Source organism: Danio rerio, chromosome 9, assembly GCF_049306965.1.
Source record: "Danio rerio strain Tuebingen ecotype United States chromosome 9, GRCz12tu, whole genome shotgun sequence".
In the NCBI taxonomy this organism is placed as follows: Eukaryota; Metazoa; Chordata; class Actinopteri; order Cypriniformes; family Danionidae; genus Danio; species Danio rerio.
The window spans coordinates 29,450,394-29,473,909 of NC_133184.1; the positions used below are offsets into that span (position 1 = coordinate 29,450,394).

At 38.2% G+C, this 23,516-nt stretch overlaps 2 protein-coding genes across 11 annotated transcripts; one reads left to right on the top strand and one right to left on the bottom strand.

Moving 5' to 3' along the window:
• Window positions 1-1,591: 1,591 nt before the first annotated feature.
• Window positions 1,592-19,526, top strand: LOC108191324 (rho-associated protein kinase 1-like). Of its 4 annotated transcripts, none has more exons than XR_012385438.1 (5): window positions 1,592-2,059; window positions 5,491-5,756; window positions 10,272-10,363; window positions 11,109-11,345; window positions 13,280-19,526. XR_012385438.1 is itself a non-coding variant. In XM_073912767.1 (5 exons), the coding sequence occupies exons 3-5, from the start codon at window positions 7,525-7,527 to the stop codon at window positions 10,357-10,359; spliced, it is 306 nt and encodes a 101-aa protein (XP_073768868.1). In that variant the 5' UTR covers window positions 1,592-2,190; window positions 5,491-5,756; window positions 7,461-7,524; the 3' UTR covers window positions 10,360-10,363. The 4 variants fall into 4 exon arrangements, 3 of the variants coding, with proteins under 3 accessions (XP_073768868.1, XP_073768869.1, XP_073768870.1); XM_073912767.1 differs by lacking the exons at window positions 11,109-11,345; window positions 13,280-19,526 and adding exons at window positions 7,461-7,603; window positions 7,691-7,829 and having other exon boundaries at window positions 1,592-2,190; XM_073912768.1 differs by lacking the exons at window positions 11,109-11,345; window positions 13,280-19,526 and adding an exon at window positions 7,691-7,829 and having other exon boundaries at window positions 1,592-2,190.
• LOC137490684 (uncharacterized) lies at window positions 14,734-23,280 on the bottom strand. Of its 7 annotated transcripts, XM_073912765.1 has the most exons (5): window positions 21,361-21,845; window positions 19,333-19,445; window positions 18,782-19,270; window positions 18,599-18,687; window positions 14,756-15,400 (listed from the first exon to the last, which is right to left on the bottom strand). In XM_073912765.1, the coding sequence occupies exons 2-4, from the start codon at window positions 19,356-19,358 to the stop codon at window positions 18,606-18,608; spliced, it is 597 nt and encodes a 198-aa protein (XP_073768866.1). In that variant the 5' UTR covers window positions 19,359-19,445; window positions 21,361-21,845; the 3' UTR covers window positions 14,756-15,400; window positions 18,599-18,605. The 7 variants fall into 7 exon arrangements, 6 of the variants coding, with proteins under 6 accessions (XP_073768863.1, XP_073768862.1, XP_073768866.1 ...); XM_073912764.1 differs by having other exon boundaries at window positions 14,827-15,400; window positions 18,782-19,445; XM_073912763.1 differs by having other exon boundaries at window positions 14,833-18,687; window positions 18,782-19,445.
• Window positions 23,281-23,516: the final 236 nt, after the last annotated feature.

Sequence of the window (23,516 nt, forward strand, 5' to 3'; positions counted from 1 at the left end):
AAAAATGATGTATTAATTATTTTATTTATACATTGAACATCATACGAGGTATTAAAGCGCCCCCTAGTGCCGATTTCTTCCAAATTTAACAACAATTAATATTTTAACTACTGTGATGGTTAGGATTGGGGTGGGGGTAGGCATTACAAAATGCAATTTATTGGGTAATTTAATAGATAGCATAAATAATACTAGGTACAACTACAGTGCTGTGACGGTTGGGTTTAGGGTTGAGGTGGGTGTAGATGTTAATAAAATACAATAAATTGGAAATTTAATAAATAATACAAATAATTCTTGTTAACTTTCAGCCATATCCAATCTAGCAACAACAACCCTTTAGGGCATGAGGTGTCCAAACAAACCCAGTCCAAGAGGACCACCTATGTAAGCCTACACCTGTCTAGAGTGGACACCTTAAACCCTAATAACGCTCTGGTAAGCCTAATAACGCTTTAATTAGTCGGTTTAAGTGTGTTAATGTAGGATAGGAGCTAAAATTCCATCTTTCGGATGAGACGTTAAACCGAGGTCCCGACTCTCTGTGGTCGTTAAAAATTCCAGGATGTCCTTCGAAAAGAATAAGAGTTTAACCCCGGCATCCTGGCCAAATCTGCCCACTGGCCTCTGTCAATCATGACCTCCTAACCATCTCCATATTCAATTGGCTTCATCACTGTCTCCTCTCCACCAATCAGCTGGTGTGCGGTCTGGTGCAAAATGGCTGCCGTCGCGTCATCCAGGTGGATGCTGCACACTGGTGGTGGATGAGGACATCCCCCCCATTGTGTAAAGCGCTTTGAGTGCCCAGAATAGCGCTATCTAAATGTAAGGAATTATTATTATTATTATTTTTAAAATAAGCCGGACCGAGAAAATCTTTTAGGTAATTTATTCCTCTAAGTTATTAACATGGTTCCACTGGTGCATTTGTTCCTTACACATACAAAACCTTTTTGAAGTTCTCCCATGCAGGCAATTGTGCTAAGACTGTGATCTTTTCCCTGGAACATCAAGCCACAATCAGGTGTCCACAATCAGGTGGTTTGTCTTGGTCTGGCATCTCAGCTGAGACCTGTCCACTATGGGTGACCCTGCCAGTACTTGTGAAGTACCAGTGGTGAAGCTCTCAGCATCACTGATGCACAGAAGCCCTCACAGCACGTCAAGCTGCAAACCATGTGAGGGACCCTAACCTAACCTACCCTATACTAACCTATCACTGACCGACCAACACTCAGAGGAGTCCAGCAACTGACCAGCAACACCAAGAGACCGCTCAGAAAACCCTGCAAAGCGCATGTCAAAAACACAGAAAACTTTCCAAAACAACCTGACAACCAGAACCCAAGAGCCACATCAGCAACCATCAAAACATTCAGCAGAGTGATAAAAACTTTGAATGAAAAGAAAACTTAATGTAAAGACTTACTCTATAACTATATACAGTATGTACATACGTGCCCTTGATCTTTCATGAGACACTATGATGGCTCAGTGTCTGGGCTTCTTTCTTCGGGGTTCCTCCTCGGGTAGTGGCTCTCCACTGATGTCCACGTGGATTTGAGGAGCGCTGCTGCTTCCGCTGGACCTGCTCTCCGTGATCAAGACTCGTCCATCAGGCAGCTCGGTCTCCAGCAGCGTAGGCCGGTGGAGCTTCTCCCACAGCCGTTGCTTGATCCCCAGGCCTCGCTTGAAGCGGTAGCGGCTGCAGCCGGTCTCCACGACGGAGCGAAAGATGTGCTGATAGTCCTGCACGCTTCTGCCGTGGATGGAGAGCTGCTGCTCCTGCTGACACTCGTTCACTGAGGAAGACACTGATGCTGCTGCTGCTGCTGCTGCGGGACGGAGGACAGGGAGGGCCGCCGCGTTCATCAGGTGTCGCTTCTTCAGCGCTGGGTCAGAGATGCAGCTGTAGGTGTGATCTGACCTGACCGCCGCTGCGAGCTGCTCAACGGTAGAGACGCCCTGTAGCCAGAAGTGACTCGTGTGTGCGGGGAGAGCCCTGGTTCTTCTTGAGCGACGCTGCTCCATCAAGATGACCCAACAACTTTCCAAAGTAGAGAAACTGATCAAACTTTTCAAAAGTTGTCGAGAGTTTGTTGCGAGACGATCGGGTCAGAACCAGCTGTGTATATTAAAGATCAACTCAAGTTGCTGTAGTGACAGAATGACGAGCCTCATTTAAATGTAAACAATATTTAATATCAGCAGTGAATTAATGAAATCAGCACGAACTCTGTGCTTTTATAATTGAGTTTTTATTAAATGCAGTAGCTAAATATCTAAATTATGATTATTCAATAAAATGCTGGTCTTATATTAATAAAAAATAAAAAATAAGCATAAATGGGAGTTTTTTATAGGACGAATGTTGACCACTGAAAATCGTCACAGGTTTCAGAAATCTGGTCATGTTAGTGAATATTACCATTGATTTTTGTTTGCTTTTGGGATGGTTTGCGTTTCATTTAAAAAAAAAAAAAACACTGAACTAATATTCTCGTTTCTATATTTACTTCATAATTAACTAGGCCTATATCAGACCAACCGGGACTTTAGCAATGACATTGTTCTTTTGATGCTTTGTATACTTAAATTTTCATAATTTTCCTGCACTGACTGGGTGATTTAATATTTTTATAGTATTATTAAAATTATTAATCATAATAATGCTATAAGCAATACAATAAACCAAAATACATTCCAAAAAAATAAAAATCAAAAATCAAAAATATAAACCAGTATCAGATACAACGACAACCAGCATTAATAAGATTAAAAAAGCTAAATATACTACAGTTTATTTTGATTAGCTATTAGCTTATTAGGTCAGGGAAGTGCTAATCATTCATTCTGAGTGAAGGTTTTTATTTATCATTATTAAAATAGCTTTAAGAAACTTAAAACAACCATGCCAAATAAATAGTAAATATGCGTGCCCCTAAACATATTGGTTTATTTGACTATGGCAATTTTATATATTTACATTTTATTTAATGGTTCACTTTTAGGCTATCACAAAATATTAACCACTTTCATTGACCAATGTGCTCTCCAACAAATAAACAGAAAGGGAAACAGAAACTAAATAGTAAAAAATGTATTTGAAAACATAAAAGTCTTTAATCTAGACCAAAAGGGTGGCATTGCCCCCTCAGAAAGAGTTTGTGATTGTTTACTCAAACTGAAAATTCTTTCTGTCATTAACTATTAACACTCCCGTCGTCCCAACCGTCAGAACACACATCTAAATATTTTAAAATATATGACATAGCAATTGAATTATGATAATTGGTGAGATTAAAGCTAGTCCTATAGTCCAGAGATCCGGTCCCCGCGTCAGGTCTGGTGCGCCCGTAAATAGCCTTTAAAACGCGCGCACGGCGATGGAGGCGCACTCAACTCACAAGGGAGAAAATGGGTGACATGATAGGAGCAGCTTAATTCATTACATGTTTTGGTTAACTAATTATTTAAACACAACTCTCTTGAGCTCTAAAAGGAAAAAACACAAGAAATTTACTGTTAAATTTATTTTAGCAGAGACGCAACTGCCAGTCATTTATTAGTTATTAGGGAAGATGTAGCCTAATAAAAATGTTTTAATAAAAATAAATAGTTTACTGCACAGTCCCACAGTAGGCTACACTATAAATAATATTTTAAATGTATTTATTAATCTTATTATTAATATTATTGCAATTAAGCTAAAATTGACAAAACGCAGAACCCTTTGAAAGTTTGCTTTCATTTAGCTAAAAAGCGCACTTTTACAGTTGTGTAGAGAAACATTCCATTATGCAGCAGCAGTCAAGGTATAACACATAATAAATGCTTTTTGGGTTTAAAGATGATCGGCCTGCGAAGTCAAGTTTGCAGTGTTATAATAAATGGAATAGGTATAGTGCTTAAGTGGATTTACCGCGGATCAACCGAGAAACCTCGTGCGCTGCAGGTAGGCAGAATGATAATCTTTTGAAAATATGTAATTTAGGCTGTACTGCTATCTATTGTGTATATTTACAACAAATTCAGCAAAATCATTTTGTTAGAATAGTTTCAATTAGCATGTTGTACTGACCGCTGCATCATTGGAGTAAGCCAGATTTCCACAAATATTGCATTCTATAGGAAACTAAATAATTTAAAAGCAAGATATTTTCTGAGAAATATTTCAGGTTGTACTCATTATGGGTATTGTATAAGCTATATATAGTATTATAAAATGCTAGTTTAAGTAATTAAATGTGAAATAAGTGATCACATCAAGTTTGGAGGATGATGACAAAGTAACGTTGTAAATGAAAATTAATTTAAAGAATGTCTGATTTTGGTCAGCAGAGGGCACTAAACTCTGGTCAATGTCATTTACTGTTAAGACACACCCTGTTGAAAAATTTAATTATTTGAAACCCATGACCTATTTTTGAACAAAATTAATTTATTTTTGGGGTTCCACTGTGATCCTAAAATAGAGCTTAATGTGAAATTCTACTTTGACATTTAATTTGGCATAATATATTCAGTATTACCCATTAAACGCAGCCTTGGTACAATAATTTGTACTTTAAAAAAAACCCTGGTTTGGGATTAGGCATGGGCCGGTAAAAGATTAAAAATAATAATGTTAAATTACTAAAACTACTAGTAATTCACTTAAATAGCATAAAATAGTATAAATAGTCAAATGTAAACCTAACTGAGAAAATAGTCTTGACTGGCTGTTTTTGAACACTTGTATTTCACAGGATGCACCAGCCCATATTGTAGTCAGTTAGTTATGTACTCATGTAAATAAGGACGACAAAAACTACAGACCTGTTCATTAGACCTTGAAGCCTAATATTTCTGCTGCTATAATGTTGATGTTAACTAACCAAAATAAAGAAAGTTAAACTTGATTTTAAGTATAACATCATTTAAATAACTTGTTGCTAGTTGTATTTTTATTAGTGCTGTCAAATGCTTAATCACATGAAAATTAAGTTTGTATTTACATAATATATTTTCGTGGAGTGTATATATTTGCGAAACTATTCATTTATTTCTTCATATGAAATATTTATATCTACATCAAATTATAAATAAATAAATAAATATAAAAATGATGTACATGTTATGAAGATGCAAATTTTAATTTTGGGTTTGATTAATTATGATTAATTGCTTGACACAACTGTTTTTGTGTATGTATATGTTCATACTTAAAATGTCATTTAATATTCCATTTATAATTTTTTAATATTTTAACTTTATTATTTACATTCTGTAATTGATCGCATTAAAAGTTCTTTAATAACAGTATTTAAATTATGAAATAAATATTTAAATGATTAAATAAAGTCTGTGTTTAATATCACATTACTTATTATTTAATTTAGCTGGGTTGCTGCAATTGAAATGAAGTATTGTTAAATTTCACTGCTATTGATTACTGAAATATATTGTGACTTCTCTGTTCACCACTCTATCTCTCTGTCCACATAGCTGTGCTGTGCTTTCCAACATGAAAAGTACCTTTATTTGGGGATGGAGTTCATGCCAGGTGGAGATCTGGTGAATCTGACCAGCAACTATGACATCCCAGAGGAATGGGCTCAATTCTATACGGCAGAAGTGGTGCTGACACTTGACGCCATCCATTCTCTGGGCTTCATCCACAGAGACATCAAACCACAACATGCTGCTGGACCGCAATGGACACCTCAAACTTGCAGACTTTGGCACATGCATGAAGATGGACTCGGTGTGTGGTAAGTGCATTTGAAGTGTCTTTTAAGGGGGTGTGATACTAACAAAAATGTTTCTCTCCTTTTTTTGATAATCTCATTGAACAATATTTTGCTTAGTGTGCTTTTGTGCTGATACCTTGGCTAGTTTAGGCCTGACATGGATTAATAGATATGACCACTAGGTGACACCACTACTGCAGGTGACAGCAAGTCTCTTTCTCCTTTTCAAAAATACTAGGCTACTATCTAAATCGGTACTTCGTTTGAGTTCTAAGTTGTGTCTTGACAGTAATAAAATAGAATAGTGGAAGTGAGAATGAAATTCAGGCTACTGCATTGACGTTGTTGTCACTGTCATGTTAACCTTTCGTCATCACGCCTCATAGGATAGTAAATGAATTAATTCCACACTTCAGTAATTGATAATTCTGGTACTTTTTGCCTCCTGATTCATTCAATCATTTTCCCTTGGCTTAGTCCCTTTATTCATAAGGGGTCGCCACAGCGGAATGAACTGCCAACTTATCCAGCATATGTTTTATGCCCTTCCAGCTGCAACCCAGTACTGGGAAAAACCTATACACACTCCTTCAAACATACACTATGGCCAATTTGGTTTATTCAATTCACCTGTAATGCATGTCTTTGGACATGGGGAGAACAAGCAAACTCCACAGAGAAATTCCAACTGGCCCAGCCGGGGCTCGAACCAGCGACCTTGTTACTGGCGACAGTGCTAACCACTGAGCCACAGTGTTGCCCCTGCATCTTAATTTCTACTACTAATTCGGATGTAAAAGGTCACATGCTGTTTTTCACAAACTTTATATTAGGGAAGTGTGGAATTTAGAATTTATTCTGTTTTTATAAGTGATTCAATGAACATTTATTCAAACAATTTATTCAAAATGGCTGATTTATTTAGAAACGAAGCAATTAGTGACTGTCTTTGTTGATGATTTATTTAAAACAGATTGAAGTTCAAAACACACACACACACACACACACACACACACACACACACACACACACACACACACACACACACACACACAAACTCTTCTCCTAAGATGCACATTTTCTGCTTCAGCTTTGTTTGGTATTTTCTGTTGATCTGTTGAACAGAACTCGCATTATTGTGTTTTAATGGATGTTCAGGAAAGCCTGCTTGTGTTAACTTGCTTGTATTATTTCACAAAACCTTACACATTTTATAAACAAAACCCCATAAAGGGATATTTTAACCCACCTATTTGTCATTGGGACTGCTTTCCAATAGTTTTAAATGCTTTTGGACTCTCAAGACGTGATTTTGTTTGTTTTTCTCAATTGAATGAAGCTCTCTGTAATGCCAGCCCACAATACAATTACAATTTTATTGAAAACGATAAATATCATACACTAGTAGTTGGTGTGTTTAGATGTACTATACATGACCGAGAATGAGAGAGTTTCTTTAAGATGTTGTAGTGTAGAGATTTACAATTATCACCTCACACATTGCAGCAAATTTGTTTAAACAATCATTAACGTACGTTACAGAAAGCCTCCATTCGGTTATGACAGATGTTAGTGCTGCCATCTTGTGGCTAGATTATACAATGCAGTCCTTGAATTGAATGAATATGAATTGTGTAAATAATTAAAATTTTAAACATACTTGTATTTCAGCTACATTAACTCAGCCAGTAATGTTTATATCCATGTGTCTACATGTGTGTTTAGACTGGTATGGTACTCTGTGAACACTGCTGTTGGGACTCCTGATTACATTTCTCCAGAGGTTTTAATGTCTCAAGGAGGGGGTTATTACGGTCGTGAGTGTGACTGGTGGTCTGTTGGTGTTTTCATTTATGAGCTTCTAGTGGGTGAGAAGTGTCAGCTTCATATGCATCTCTTGTAATTTTATTTCAGTGTTCTCATAATCAAATGTTTTCTTCTGTTGATCTGGGCAGGCGACACTCCATTTCATTCCGAGTCTCTGGTGGGCACATATGGAAAGATCATGGATCACAAGAACATCTTAACTTTCCCAGATGATATTAAAAAGTCAAAGGATGGCAAATACCTCATCTGTGGCTTTCTGAGTAGCAAGTGAGACTGAGAAAATGAAAGTTTAATTTGAGTTTTTTTATTTTTCTTGTAAAATTCAGACTCTTACTCGCTTAATATACCCTTACTTGTTTGTTTTTAGAGGTTGGCTGGTAACATGAATTTTTTTATTAATTCGAATTTAACTTTACTGTAAAAAAGAGCTAATTTTCAGGACAATTTATTACACACATGATGAGATTTCTTTTGTAGTTTGGAGTTTATAACCTGGGTTTGACATTACCTTTTTTGATCACCAGCCACAGTGGCTAGGAGTTTTCCAACATTACTAGCCACTCGCCATTTTCACTAGCCACAATTTAAATGTTGGAAAAATATATTTTATATTCATAAATTTGAATTTGACATGCTAACTTTACTTAATTTATACTTTGTGTCCACATGCCTCCTTGTTCATTTAATATTTTTGTGTGTTGTTTATGACCTTGCTCAATGAGCATGAGTACAGGGGATGTGATTTTTATAGTGTCACTATGCAATTAATTTAGTTTTATTTTTATAAATAGTTTATTTCACATGAGTTTCCAGGGCTCGACACTAAGGATTTGCAAAGTTTTTCTCTGGCTGCACCAAACTAATTATTACTTAGAAACACATTTTAAATAATGTGTAAAGCAAACAAAATATAGCTATACATACACTTTTTATACACAGTTGACACTTAAAAACAATATTCTCATGTATTCTCAAAGTGGCTAGTGGGAGTGGCTGTCTAACCCGCCACAGCTGAAATCTACCCGCATTTGTTAATGTGTTAATGTCAAGCCCTGTTTATAACGTATTTAATATAATCACAGGGTAGCTTAGATTTGTTATCGTTGTTATCATATGAAATTTTCCCTATTTTTCCCTATCGATGTACTTTTTTCCAAAATGACAATCTCAGGGAATATTTCATAAACACCAAATCATATATTTTTTAATTTAATTAAAGGAGAACATACAAGTCTATATTAATTTGATGCTTTTAAAAGTTCTTCATACAATAAGTCTTTCATAAAACTTTAATGTCCTACTGCTTTTACTAGACACACTAGCTTAATAAAACCTTACTTGTTTGCTTTTAGAGGTCGGCTGGTAGTGAAATTAACTTATTATTTTTTCTATTTGAAATTAGCTTCACTGTAAAAAAAAGTACATTTTCTTGACAATTTTTTACACATTTTGATCAGATTTCTGCTGTAGTTTATAACATATATAATGTAAACACAGAGTACCTAAGATTTGTTATTACTGAAAACAGTAAAGTTTTCTTGCCATAAATTACCAGGCACAGAAAAAAAGGAGATTAATTTAGCAGCTTCAGTGAGAAAAATTAGCAGTTTTTGCTTAGTTTATTCTCAGCTAATGTGATGGAAAAACATATTTTGTCTCTGTAGCCAGAATATGATGATCCATTTCCCCAAACACAAATGTTGGCTATAAAAAAATGAATAATCTTTATTAAACCGTTCAAGATATTCAATGATTTTTTTTCTCATAATTTTGCAGCCCTGTATAATTGACACACAGTTTTGCACAACCCAGTGTTGTTGTTGACACTTTGTAGTGTTCTGATTGATTGAATTAGTAAATTATGTGTATATTTGACAAAATACAACAATGTTAATATAATCTAAGCCTGATTACTACACATACCTAAAATATAAATAAATAGTTTTATCAGTGAAAAAAAAAAGTTTTATCAGTGTTTATGAAATGTTCCCTATTTTTTTAAAGGTTTAGGGTCAATAAGATTTTTTTTCTTTAATGGTTTTAGAAAAATTCTAAAAATATACATATAATTCTGAATAGTAATAATAATAATAATAATCACAAGAAATATTTCTTAAGCACCAAATCGCCAAAAATCTTACTAAGCCATATCAACATTTTAATTGAATTAAATTAGATAAAATGTAAAGACAACATACAAGATGATCTTTATTTATGTTATGCCTTTAAAAGCTCTTTATAAATAAAGTCCCTAATAAAACATACATTTCATCTCCTACTGCTTTTACTATATCAGCTTCATGGACGTTCACCCTCCAGCCTGACAACTTCCATCTGAATTCCTCTTTTCTCTTTCCCTCTTTCTCCTCTCTCACATGCCCACATACAAGCATTCCTGATCAAACATACAGAGAGGGGCTTAATGTTTTCTCTCAATGTTTTCATGTAAACACACACACACACACACACACACACTCCTCCCTTTGCATTCAGGCTGTTGGAATGTCCCACACGTGGTAGTCCAAACTGCTGCACCGCCTCAATGCAGATGAAGTAAAAGGAAGGGGGAGTGAACGGTCCTTATTTTTGGATGTCTCTCTGACTGCTCCACTCCTCCATGCTGTGCTGTTGGATGTTCCTAGTGTATGGTCATTTAACGGATTAGCGCTTCTCTGTTTGTTTTGCTGACCAGTGTTGTGCTATGTTCAGGGAGGTGAGGCTTGGCCGGACTGGAGTGGATGAAATAAAATGTCACCTCTTCTTCAAGAACGATCAGTGGACCTTCGACACCATATGAGACAGTAAGTCAGTGAGAGCTTGACTTTTTTTTTGTCGCTGCCTTTAGTTGTGGTGAAATGAGATGCATCATGTCGTTTATCTGTTTGTGCAGTCAGTACCTTTTATTTCTGAATCGTCTGGCATCGTACTTGAAGCCAAGTCATTTAGCCGAAGGCATAGTTGTCTTAGAACGAGTAGTTTGCTGATCAAATTCCACATTTTGATGAGGCAAAACACATCTTGGATGTTTTAATTACTATTTTAGGTGAAAAACAAAATAATGAGATTTGTGTAAAATCTAAAGTTAACCAAGTCCAGCCCGCCATCTTGTCCTGCCTCTCAGTTCTCTTAAGCCTTGGGCCGGCTCTGTGAAGTGGCCTCTTTTGGGCTCATCATTGAAGACCGGACGAGCTGCAACATTTCGTTCTCCCAGGTTCTGGGAGTAGATGAGCATGTCATCGTTCTAGACTATGGTCAACTTGTGAAGTTACTCATACACCTCAGCTTATGGCATATTACCATTCAAATGAAACGTTTCCAGCAGAATATGACGCTCTAAAAAAACTCCATCAGCACTGGTAACTATGAAAAACACGACTGAACACTAATGGTATACTCAACACTTTACACTGACATTCGAAGGATCACCTGACGTTAAAGACTGAAGTAAGAACGCTGGAGGAACATCAAATTTTAACACGGAAGAGTTTTTTTTTCTCCCAAATTAAAGCAATATTTCCTAATCTTGTTGTTTTTTTTACTGTACAGTTGCCCCAGGTTTGGATCAGGTGTGATGCCTGCTCATCTGACCTTTGACCTCGCACTCAACTGCTGCCAGTTTTCTTTCAATGCCATGAGATTTCTGAATTCTACATGCAGGAACCGATGCATTCTTTTTTTATTTTTATTTCTTTAAACAAAACAGATATGGCAGACACGGCCAAACATCGAAACTTTGGAGGACGTCTAGGAAAAAAAGCACCATATCATCAAGGGGAATAAAAGGTTTGATCAAAGCGTGCATTTACACACATTCATTTAAATATGGACAAAACCAACATTGGCTTATTTTTGTTATTAGATTTAAAACACATGGACCCTATTTGACCCAGTGTTCATATATACATATTTTTATGAATGAATATTTTCGCATATAAAATATAATAAAAGACTGACTAGACAGATTAGATAGATTAATAGACAGTTTGACACGTGTAGTCATTCGTTCTTGTGTATTTGAAGACTAGCTTCCAGTAGTATCTGGCTGCAGACTTGCATGCAATCTGAGACACAATGCACTCAATGGAGCTAGTGAGGTCACTGTGAGAGGCGGGGTTAGGGGTGCACACTCACTGACAGCCTAGATTTTAGCCTCGTTTTAACCAAGCCGTCTGTTAGACTTTTAACCCTTATGTATTGTTCAAGTGGCTGTTTTTGCCCCCAATGACCTCCATTATAACTAAACTTGTTTTAATTGCAAAGCCATGACACCAGATAGTAACTCATTCTTTATTGTTGGTGGTTTCCCTGCTGGGATGAGATAAAACTAGTCATTTTTACTTTTGATCGTCAGTTGGCACCTTTAAACAACCCCAAAAAAATGCTTGCTGGGATGGTACCACGAGGCTGTGCTCACTTCTGGACAGAGGGGGTGTAGACTTGCAGCTAGTGCCGATAAGAGGTGCAGACGCTGAGGCTGTTCTGTATGTGAGTGTTGAGGTTTTGAAACATCAGCTGACAACGTGTAGGTAGAGAGTAGCAAGTTCTGGGAGTAGATGAGCATGTCCCCGGTGTAGACTTTGACCAACTTGGGAAGTCACTCACAAGACCTCAGCTTATGGGACATTACCATTAAAATGAAACGTTTCCAGCAGAATATGACGCTTTAAAAAAAAAACTCCATCAGCACTGGTAACTATGAAAAACACGACTGAGCACTAATAGTATACTCAACACTTTACACTGACATTTGAAGGATCACCTGACATTAAAGACTGAAGTAAGAACGCTGAAAAAACATCCGATTTTAGCACAGAAGAGGTTTTCTTTTCCTAAATTAAAGCCAAACTTCATAATATTGTGTTAATGAATTAATTAGTGTGTGTTGCACTGCTGGAGTGGAGGTTAACCAGTCCACACAGTTCATGCAGCTATAATCTTTATTATCTTTTATTAAGAAACTATGTACAATATTTACACGTTGGCTCCAGGTCTCTTGGATGAAGATCTCTCAGCGACGTGGTCTCTTCTGGTCGCCGCGCGTCTCTGGTGGAGATGGGGAGCGGGACCACCTTTATGAACCAAAATCGTTCTTTGTACTAGGCTGTAAACACCTTCTTTTCTGCTGTAAAGTTGGCCATTTTAACAGTGGGCTCAGTAGAAATTTGCTCCCTATGGAGCCAGGACTGCCAGAATTTCATTGAACTGCATTTTCAGTTACTTCTGTATTTGCTTCATGACGGAGAGCGGGAGGTTGCCGTTGTTTGGGCACAAGCTGTAATATTTACTTTTCTGATCTGGAAAGATTCTCATTTGCAAAGGTTTTTGTTTGCTTCCTGGACATCCCCATCACAAATAATTAAATGATGAGTGGGGTGTTTTAAGCTGAAATGACACACACATTTTGGGGCAGCTAATATTTTTATTATGCTTGTAACATAACCCTTTATAACTGCAATGAAATGAAAGTAGTGTTAAATTTTTCTTCTGAATTAAAAGTAAAACTATCAGAAAGTAACAAACAAATGTAGGACAGGTACTTTTTTATTCCTTTCAGTTGTTACTGGTTGGCGGCAAAGCTTGAAAGCAAATTTCCAGTCCATTTTAGATAAAATAAACTGAATTATTAAAGACAGCCAGAGAGATGACTTTCATTTTCATGGCATAAATGAATGTAACTCAGCCTCTTGACTTTTCAACTCTTGTTTATTTCTCAATAGCAAAAAAGATGCCAAAAACAGACACCCAAAACCCTACGCATGCTGCGCGACACAGGGGCGTGAACCTGCAGGACCCAGACGCACAGTCCACTCGAAGCTGCTGTGAGAACTAAAGGCCTGTCAACACTCCATCATGGGAGACCACGACACCTTCTCCTCCCTAAAATCCCACCCTTCACCCTTTCACCTCCCAAGACGGATAAGGAAAGAGAAAGAAAGAGAAAGGAATACCAGGAAGAGCTCGAGGAAAACGCCTCACTCGTGCCACAAAGAGATTTTTCAAGGAAGACTTCTGGTGGACGGGGCTGAAAGCGAACGGACGATGGACTCTGTCATGTCTGGCAGTAAATATGGATTCTGTATTACTTTCAAGTCAACAAGAATTTCCACCTCAGTTCATCCTCATTATGCAAGCACCATGTAGAGATAAAGGATTGGAAAAGAGATAAAGGAACACAGAATGGACTGAAGAGTTATTATTAACCAACAAACCTTCCCATTCTCAGCCCCTGGAAGGGTCCGTAATGCCCCTTTTAACATTCAGAAGTCTTCAAGCGAAATCTACACTGAGTATCCATATGGTCTGGGCTCTCCCATTTAATCTCAACTCTAACACTGGAAGAAAGTCAGCACCTTAAACTTAAACTAACCCTTCAGTTATTCATCTATGAGCCACATCTACTAAATTTCTAACACAAAGGAACACCGAAGCAGAACTTCATATGTTTCATTTCAGCTTTATTTATTACCTTTGTTTGAACTGGTCTCCCTTTGCGCAGCTCGTCATTCATCTATGACCCAAAAAGTATTGAAGAAAGTCCATGTTGTCTTCCCTATCCCATTTACTTCTCCCCACAGCATTGACCTCAAAGTTCAGTGTTGATGTTCACAAAACAACAGCGAGCTCTACGATGCCTTCTTAATCTTCTTTTAGCTTTGTGTAAACTACTGTTTGAGAGTCAACAAATTATTACATATATTTGCACCAATCAAACTGATCCAAAATCATTTTGCTTCATGATTAATTGCAAAATATCATTACACATTTAGTTGTCTGGATGCGGAAGTCAAACAACACCAGTCTCAATATGTGTTATTAAAAAGCAACAAAAAATATTCAAGCACCCACTAATCAACAAAGTGAATGATTGAGCACTGGGATGGCAAATATTGTGGAGATGCAGATTTTTGCCCACAAAGCCCCTGAAAAAGTGGAAAAAAACAGAAGTGCCTACTCCGTTTTTTCCGTGTTCTTTGTTTTGGGCTTGATTGAGGTCGGCTGACCATCTTAAAAGTAGCGGTTTTGAGACGATCCCGAGGTATACGGGCAATAAGCTGTGAGAATAACTTGCGGAGCGTGCTAGTAAACAGAGGAGTCGTTTCAGTTTGGTTTTATATATGCTGTTTGTTGATGTGTATTAAAAAGAATTTTATTTCAGATTGATTTTAGTCAGTAATTTAATGGGTTACCAATACATTTATATGGTCATTTAGGGAATGAATTAGGTATCATGATAAGGTGTCACACAGCTAGAAGTCATTTGTTTCAATTCAATTCAATTCAGCTTTATTTGTATAGCGCTTTTACAATGTAGATTGTGTCAAAGCAGCTTCACATAAATAGTCACAGTAACTGGAACAGTGTGGTTCAGGTTTTAGTGTTTAAGTTCAGTTCAGTTCAGTTTAGCTCAGTTCAGTGTGATTTAATCATTACTGAGAGTTCAAACACTGAAGAGCCAATTCATCGATGCGTAGCTCTACCAATCCTGAACCATGCGAGGCAGTGGCGACAGCGGAGAGGGAAAAAAAACTTCACCTGATGGGAGTGAAGAAAAAAAACCTTGAGAGAACCAGACTCAGTTGGGCACGACCATTTTAATTTCTCCGCTGGCCAAAAGTCTTGTGCAGAACTTCATTCGCCGTGGTTTAGGCTGGAAGATGGCCTCAGCGAAGACTCGTCTGTCACTGGAGCGTCGCTGGAATCAGACTCATGTTCTCCACTCCCCACGACCATCAGCGCAGCAGCAGCTCAGGATATGGCCTGGTCCCGGATATGGAATCCTTGGGATCATCACGTCGCTGGTCTTGGATCCAATCAGTGACTCCGCATAATCTGAGGACCTGGGGATGAGTATCCCCAGGTGAAAATAGAGAATAAAGAGAATAATTAGCGTAGCTGCTGTTCATAGTGTATATAAGCAAGATGTAGAAGCCAGTGTGGAACCCGCTAGGTGATGCATTGAGTGTATGCTTTACTAAACAGATAGGTCTTTAATCTAGTTTTGAACTGGGAGAGTGTGTCTGAGCCTCGGACGTTATCAGTAAGGCTATTCCAGAGTGTAGGAGCCATGAAAGAGAAGGCTCGACCTCCTTTACTTGATTTTGCTATTCTAGGTACTACCAGAAGCCCTGAATTTTGAGATCTTAAAGAGCGAGTTGGTTTGTAGCGAGACAGAAGGTTGGTTAGATAAACAGGAGCTAGATTATTTAGAGCTTTATAGGTGAGAAGTAATATTTTAAATTCAATACGAAACTTAACAGGCAGCCAGTGTAAGGAGGATAAAATTGGGGTTATATGATCATATTTTCTAGACCTGGTCAGAACTCTGGCTGCTGCATTTTGTACTAATTGAAGTTTGTTAATAGAGGATGCTGGGCAGCCAGCAAATAGAGCATTACAGTAATCCAGTCTTGAAGTCATAAAAGCATGGACTAGCTTTTCTGCATCTGAGATGGATAGCATATTTCGTAATTTAGCGATATTTCTCAGATGAAAGAAGGCAGTTTTTGTGACATGGGATATATGGTTTTTAAAAGTTAGATTGCTGTCTAATATGACACCCAGATCTTTTATAGTAGAGCTAAAGCTAACTTTGTATCCCTCTAATTGTAAATTGAGTTGCGAGATCTGCTGTGTGCAAGATTTAGGCCCAATAAGTAATAATTCTGTTTTGTCGGAGTTTAAGAGAAGAAAATTGTTGGTCATCCAGTCTTTGATGTCTTTGATACACTCAGTTAGTTTAGAAAGTTCAGACGTCTCGTCAGGTTTAGGTGAAATATATAATTGAGTATCATCTGCATAGCAGTGAAAGCTGATCCCATGTCTTCTAATAATGTCTCCCAGAGGTAGCATGTAAATTGTAAACAGTAAAGGGCCTAAAACTGATCCTTGAGGCACCCCATACTTTACTGGGCAGATTTGTGAAAGCTGTCCATTAAGATTCACAAACTGGTAGCGGTCAGTTAAGTATGACTTAAACCATTGTAGAGCCTGTCCCTGGACACCTGTAGACTTTAAGCGATTTATGAGGATATTGTGGTCAATGGTATCAAATGCCGCACTAAGATCGAGTAAAACTAATAGCGAGACGCACCCTCGGTCAGCAGCTAAGAGTAAATCATTGGTTATTTTCACTAAGGCGGTTTCTGTACTGTGATGAGCCCCGAAACCTGACTGAAACACTTCAAAAATATTGTTCTTCTGCAGAAAAGAGCATAATTAAGTGGAAACAACTTTTTCTAGTATTTTAGACATAAATGGAAGATTTGAAATATGCCTATAGTTAGCTAAGTTGTTGGTGTCTAGTTGCGGTTTCTTAATAATAGGCTTAATAACAGCTAGCTTGTAAGAGTTTGGAACATGGCCTATAGATAAAGAAGAGTTAATAATGTTAAGAAGAGGTTCTCCTATAGCAGGTAGCAGCTCTTTCAGTAATTTTGTTGGAATTGAGTCCAGCAGACACGTAGCTGGTTTAGAGCTATTTATAATTTTTACTAACTCTTCATGTTCTATGATTTTGAAGCAGTGTAGGTTATTATTATGATTTAATGAAATATTTACAGGATTTGGAGTATAAGCCGGTGCAGAAAGTTTGGCATGTCCTATTTTCTGTCTAAAGCCTTCTATTTTATTACTGAAAAAATTCATCACTCCTAAGTCACCCAAGTCATCACTACTAATTTGCGGTGGAGTAGTTTGTTCCAAGGATGACCGATTATTAGCTAATTTAGAGATGGTGTTAAATAAAAATCTAGGATTGTTATGATTATTTTCTATCAGTTTGCGCAGGTGCTCGGTCCTGGCAGATTTTAGAGCCCTCCTATAGCTGGACATACTGTCTTTGTACGCAATTCTAAAGACCTCTAAATTAGTTTTTTTCCATTTACGTTCCAGGGCGCGGGTTGCTGTTTTGAGCGCACGAGTATGACTATTATACCATGGTATAGTTTTAATCTCTCTAGCCTTTTTTAATTTGATGGGTGCCACAGTATTTAGTGTGCTAGTAAAGATGGCATCCATACTGCTGGTTACTACATCAAGATCATTTGAGTTTGCGAGTGCATTACGAAATAGAGAAAGATCAGGTAAGTTATTGATAAATTCATCTTTAGTTGACGGAACAATAGTTCTACCAGGGCGGAGTATTGGAGCGGGTTTGCTGATTTCAGGTAAACACAGCTTATATAGTAAGAGGTAGTGATCTGTAATATCATCACTTTGTGGTATAATGTCTACGTCAATAACCTCGATTCCATAAGACAGAATTAGATCTAATGTATGCTTTAAGCGATGGGTTGGACCCACAACGTTTTGCTTTATCCCAAGTGAGTGTATTAAATCCATAAACGCGAGCCCTAATGTATCATTAGCGTCATCTATGTGGATGTTAAAGTCACCTACAATTAGCATTTTATCAGTTTTGACTAGTAAGTCAGAAATAAAATCAGAAAATTCTTTTAGAAATTTGACATAGGGTCCTGGGGGTCTATATATGGTGATTAAAGCGAGAGATAACATAGGTTTTTGTATAGTATCTGGAAGCTGAACATTAAGCGATAATACTTCAAAGGAGCTAAACATAAGTCCGTTTCTCTGTTTAATATTAAGGAAATCACTAAAGATTGATGCAACTCCACCACCACGACCAGTTTGACGAGCCTCATGTTTATATAAGAATCCTGGAGGAGTTGCTTCATTTAAGCTAATATAGTCATTTTGTTTCAGCCAGGTTTCAGTGAGACAGAGTGCATTAAGATTGTTTTCTGTTATTATTTCATTAATGATAAGTGCTTTAGGTGCAAGTGACCTGATGTTTAGGAGACCAAGTTTTACGAAATTTGTATTTTCACTTTCTACTGGTTTTTCTGGTTTGATTCTTAATAGATTTTTTCTGGAGCACACAGTACGTTTATTTCTTAATCTAATAATACGAGGAACAGACACAGTCTCTATAGGATTCGCCAGATATGCGTTACTGATGTTTAAGTGGGGTGAACAAGAGTCTAGGTGGCTATAGTGTGAATTTTGTGAATTTTTACCTGCTAGTCAGATGGTGCGAAGTAGTCTGGAGATGTTGTCCGACAGGAGTTCAGCGGTGCAGGCCGTCAGGACGGAAGAGCCTAGGACGCTTCCAGAAAAGATTCCAGTTATTAGCAAAGAGCAATTTCTGTTCTTTACACCATGTTATTAGCCATTCATTCAGAGCTAAAAGTCTACTGAACCTTTCATTTCCTCGGCAGTAGGTAGGAAGCGGCCCAGAAACGATGATCTGCGTGGCGGGCGAGGTGCGTCGAACCGTCTCGATCAGGCTCCTGAAGTCCTTCTTCAGGATCTCCGACTGCCGGAGCCCGGTGTCGTTTGTCCCCACGTGGAGAACAACGGCACCAGGGCTCTCGGCAGCGCCCAGGATGGTTGGAATCTGTGTAGAAATATTTCTCACACGGGCACCAGGAAAGCAGAAAGTACGTACTTTATTACCTTTTGAGGAGGCGGCACGGACGTGATGAACGATCGAGTCACCGATGATGGCCACATCGGGACCCGACTCGCGGAGAGGGGAGAAGCGGTTCTCCGTGGAGATCTCGAACACAGGAGGAGACGTTCTGCCCCGGGATCTGGGAAGCACCTTGCGCAGCTGCACCCAGGCGCCGTGGTAGCCGGGTGTCGGCGTGAACGACGCCTGGCTGAGCCGCGCCCCGGGTGCGCTGGGCCTGGACAGAGAAGGACGCAGGGTTGAGGTAGAGGGAATGATGTGGTTGTAATTTCCACGTACCTTAGGTGATGAGACGGCCTTAGCATTAGGTACAACACGAAGTTGTTCCCGTAGTTCCCGTAGCCGCGACCTTCTCACCAGCAGTGCCATGTGTCATGTGTCTTCAGGTCCACCTTTTTTGTGGAATAAGATCTGATCTCGTTAACACCTCTGTCAATTTTAAATAAAGCTGTGCTGTTCTGCTATGAATGAAACGTGGCTTTGGTTTCTGTGACTTTTTCAATAGCCTAGATCTAAACCACAGACTACTGTCATTTATGAGACAACAGCATTGTTCACCTCCACCCGCGTGAAGTAATATTTACCTCTGAAAACACAAGCCATAACCACACCAAACTAAATGCAAGTTGCAAACAGCAATTCAGAGGGTTTACTTTACATTGGGGTTCATGTTTAAAACACTTTCAGACATTTAAACAAAAATAAATGTCAATTAATATTTAGCAATCTTTAATAATAAGCAATATCTGTGATTGTTAGAGATTTGTACAGCACAGAATTTTTTTTAATGACAAATAATTAAAGCAGTTCGGATGTAGTGTTGTTTGAAAGAGGACATCTAATATATAATAAAAATGATGTATTAATTATTTTATTTATACATTGAACATCATATGAGGTATTAAAGCGCCCCCTAGTGCCGATTTCTTCCAAATTTAACAACAATTAATATTTTAACTAATGTGATGGTTAGGATTGGGGTGGGGGTAGGCATTACAAAATGCAATGTATTGGGTAATTTAATAGATAGCATAAATAATACTCGGTACAACTACAGAGCTGTGACGGTTGGGTTTAGGGTTGGGGTGGGTGTAGATGTTAATAAAATACAATAAATGGGAAATTTAATAAATAATACAAATAATTCTTGTTAACTTTCAGCCATATCCAATCTAGCAACAACAACCCTTTAGGGCATGTGGTGTCCAAACAAACCCAGTCCAAGAGGACCACCTATGTAAGCCTACACCTGTCTAGAGTGGACACCTTAAACCCCAATAACGCTCTGGTAAGCCTAATAACGCTTTAATTAGTCGGTTTAAGTGTGTTAACGTAGGATAGGAGCTAAAATTCCATCTTTCGGATGAGACGTTAAACCGAGGTCCCGACTGTCTGTGGTCGTTAAAAATTCCAGGATGTCCTTCGAAAAGAGTAGGGGTTTAACCCCGGCATCCTGGCCAAATCTGCCCACTGGCCTCTGTCAATCATGGCCTCCTAACCATCTCCATATTCAATTGGCTTCATCACTGTCTCCTCTCCACCAATCAGCTGGTGTGCGGTCTGGTGCAAAATGGCTGCCGTCGCGTCATCCAGGTGGATGCTGCACACTGGTGGTGGATGAGGACATCCCCCCCATTGTGTAAAGCGCTTTGAGTGCCAAGAATAGCGCTATATAAATGTAAGGAATTATTATTATTATTATTAAAATAAGCCGGACCGAGAAAATCTTTTAGGTAATTTATTCCTTTAAGTTATTAACATGGTCCCACTGGTGCATTTGTTCCTTACACATACAAAACCTTTTTGAAGTTCTCCCATGCAGGCAATTGTGCTAAGACTGTGATCTATTCCCTGCAACATCAAGCCACAATCAGGTGTCCACAATCAGGTGGTTTGTCTTGGTCTGGCATCTCAGCTGAGACCTGTCCACTATGGGTGACCCTGCCAGTACTTGTGAAGTACCAGTGGTGAAGCTCTCAGCATCACTGATGCACAGAAGCCCTCACAGCACGTCAAGCTGCAAACCATGTGAGGGACCCTAACCTAACCTACCCTATACTAACCTATCACTGACCGACCAACACTCAGAGGAGTCCAGCAACTGACCAGCAACACCGAGAGACCGCTCAGAAAACCCTGCAAAGCGCATGTCAAAAACACAGAAAACTTTCCAAAACAACCTGACAACCAGAACCCAAGAGCCACATCAGCAACCATCAAAACATTCAGCAGAGTGATAAAAACTCTGAATGAAAAGAAAACTTAATGTAAAGACTTACTCTATAACTATATACAGTATGTACATACGTGCCCTTGATCTTTCATGGGACACTATGATGGCTCAGTGTCTGGGCTTCTTTCTTCGGGGTTCCTCCTCGGGTAGTGGCTCTCCACTGATGTCCACGTGGATTTGAGGAGCGCTGCTGCTTCCGCTGGACCTGCTCTCCGTGATCAAGACTCGTCCATCAGGCAGCTCGGTCTCCAGCAGCGTAGGCCGGTGGAGCTTCTCCCACAGCCGTTGCTTGATCCCCAGGCCTCGCTTGAAGCGGTAGCGGCTGCAGCCGGTCTCCACTACGGAGCGAAAGATGTGCTGATAGTCCTGCACGCTTCTGCCGTGGATGGAGAGCTGCTGCTCCTGCTGACACTCGTTCACTGAGGAAGACACTGATGCTGCTGCTGCTGCTGCTGCTGCTGCGGGACGGAGGACAGGGAGGGCCGCCGCGTTCATCAGGTGTCGCTTCTTCAGCGCTGGGTCAGAGATGCAGCTGTAGGTGTGATCTGACCTGACCGCCGCTGCGAGCTGCTCAACGGTAGAGACGCCCTGTAGCCAGAAGTGACTCGTGTGTGCGGGGAGAGCCCTGGTTCTTCTTGAGCGACGCTGCTCCATCAAGATGACCCAAGAACAACTTTCCAAAGTAGAGAAACTGATCAAACTTTTCAAAAGTTGTCGAGAGTTTGTTGCGAGACGATCGGGTCAGAACCAGCTGTGTATATTAAAGATCAACTCAAGTTGCTGTAGTGACAGAATGACGAGCCTCATTTAAATGTAAACAATATTTAATATCAGCAGTGAATTAATGAAATCAGCACGAACTCTGTGCTTTTATAATTGAGTTTTTATTAAATGCAGTAGCTAAATATCTAAATTATGATTATTCAATAAAATGCTGGTCTTATATTAATAAAAAATAAAAAATAAGCATAAATGGGCGTTTTTTATAGGACGAATGTTGACCACTGAAAATCGTCACAGGTTTCAGAAATCTGGTCATGTTAGTGAATATTACCATTGATTTTTGTTTGCTTTTGGGATGGTTTGCGTTTCATTAAAAAAAAAAACACTGAACTAATATTCTCGTTTCTATATTTACTTCATAATTAACTAGGCCTATATCAGACCAACCGGGACTTTAGCAATGACATTGTTCTTTTGATGCTTTGTATACTTAAATTTTCATAATTTTCCTGCACTGACTGGGTGATTTAATATTTTTATAGTATTATTAAAATTATGAATCATAATAATGCTATAAGCAATACAATAAACCAAAATACATTCCAAAAAATTAAAAATCAAAAATCAAAAATATAAACCAGTATCAGATACAACGACAACCAGCATTAATAAGATTAAAAAAGCTAAATATACTACAGTTTATTTTGATTAGCTATTAGCTTATTAGGTCAGGGAAGTGCTAATCATTCATTCTGAGTGAAGGTTTTTATTTATTATTATTAAAATAGCTTTAAGAAACTTAAAACAACCATGCCAAATAAAATATATGTAAATATGCGTGCCCTAAAACATATTGGTTTATTTGACTATGGCAATTTTATTTATTTACATTTTATTTAATGGTTTACTTTTAGGCTATCACAAAATATTAACCACTTTCATTGACCAATGTGCTCTCCAACAAATAAACAGAAAGGGAAACAGAAACTAAATAGTAAAAATGTATTTGAAAACATAAAAGTCTTTAATCTAGACCAAAAGATATTGTTGTACAGAGCTCGTCTTATTGACTGTGGTAAGGCTCATTTATACACATATATACTGTGTATAGAGGAAAATAGGATGCAATATTTCAAGTTTATTTAAAAAGCTGTGCATATCTTCAACATTAAATGAATATGAAATAAACTTTTTATAATAAAAACTGACTCCAGGATCATATCAATGTTTGAACTGTAGTTTACAGATTTGTATTTAAAATTGAATGGCAAAGCCACAAAACGAATAAAATAAACAAAAAATAGTGTGATGTGACAAATCTGATTAACAAACTAAAAATAGATCATTAAAATAACAGAGAGGGAAAATTACAAACACAGGAAAAAATGTATGTTTATTACTTCCCAGTACCAGACGTTCCTGAAATGTCATAATCACATGTCCAAGTGTTTCTTTACAACAGTAGTATGAAAATCGCCCCTGGTGGTGATGTGATCAGGACTGTAGC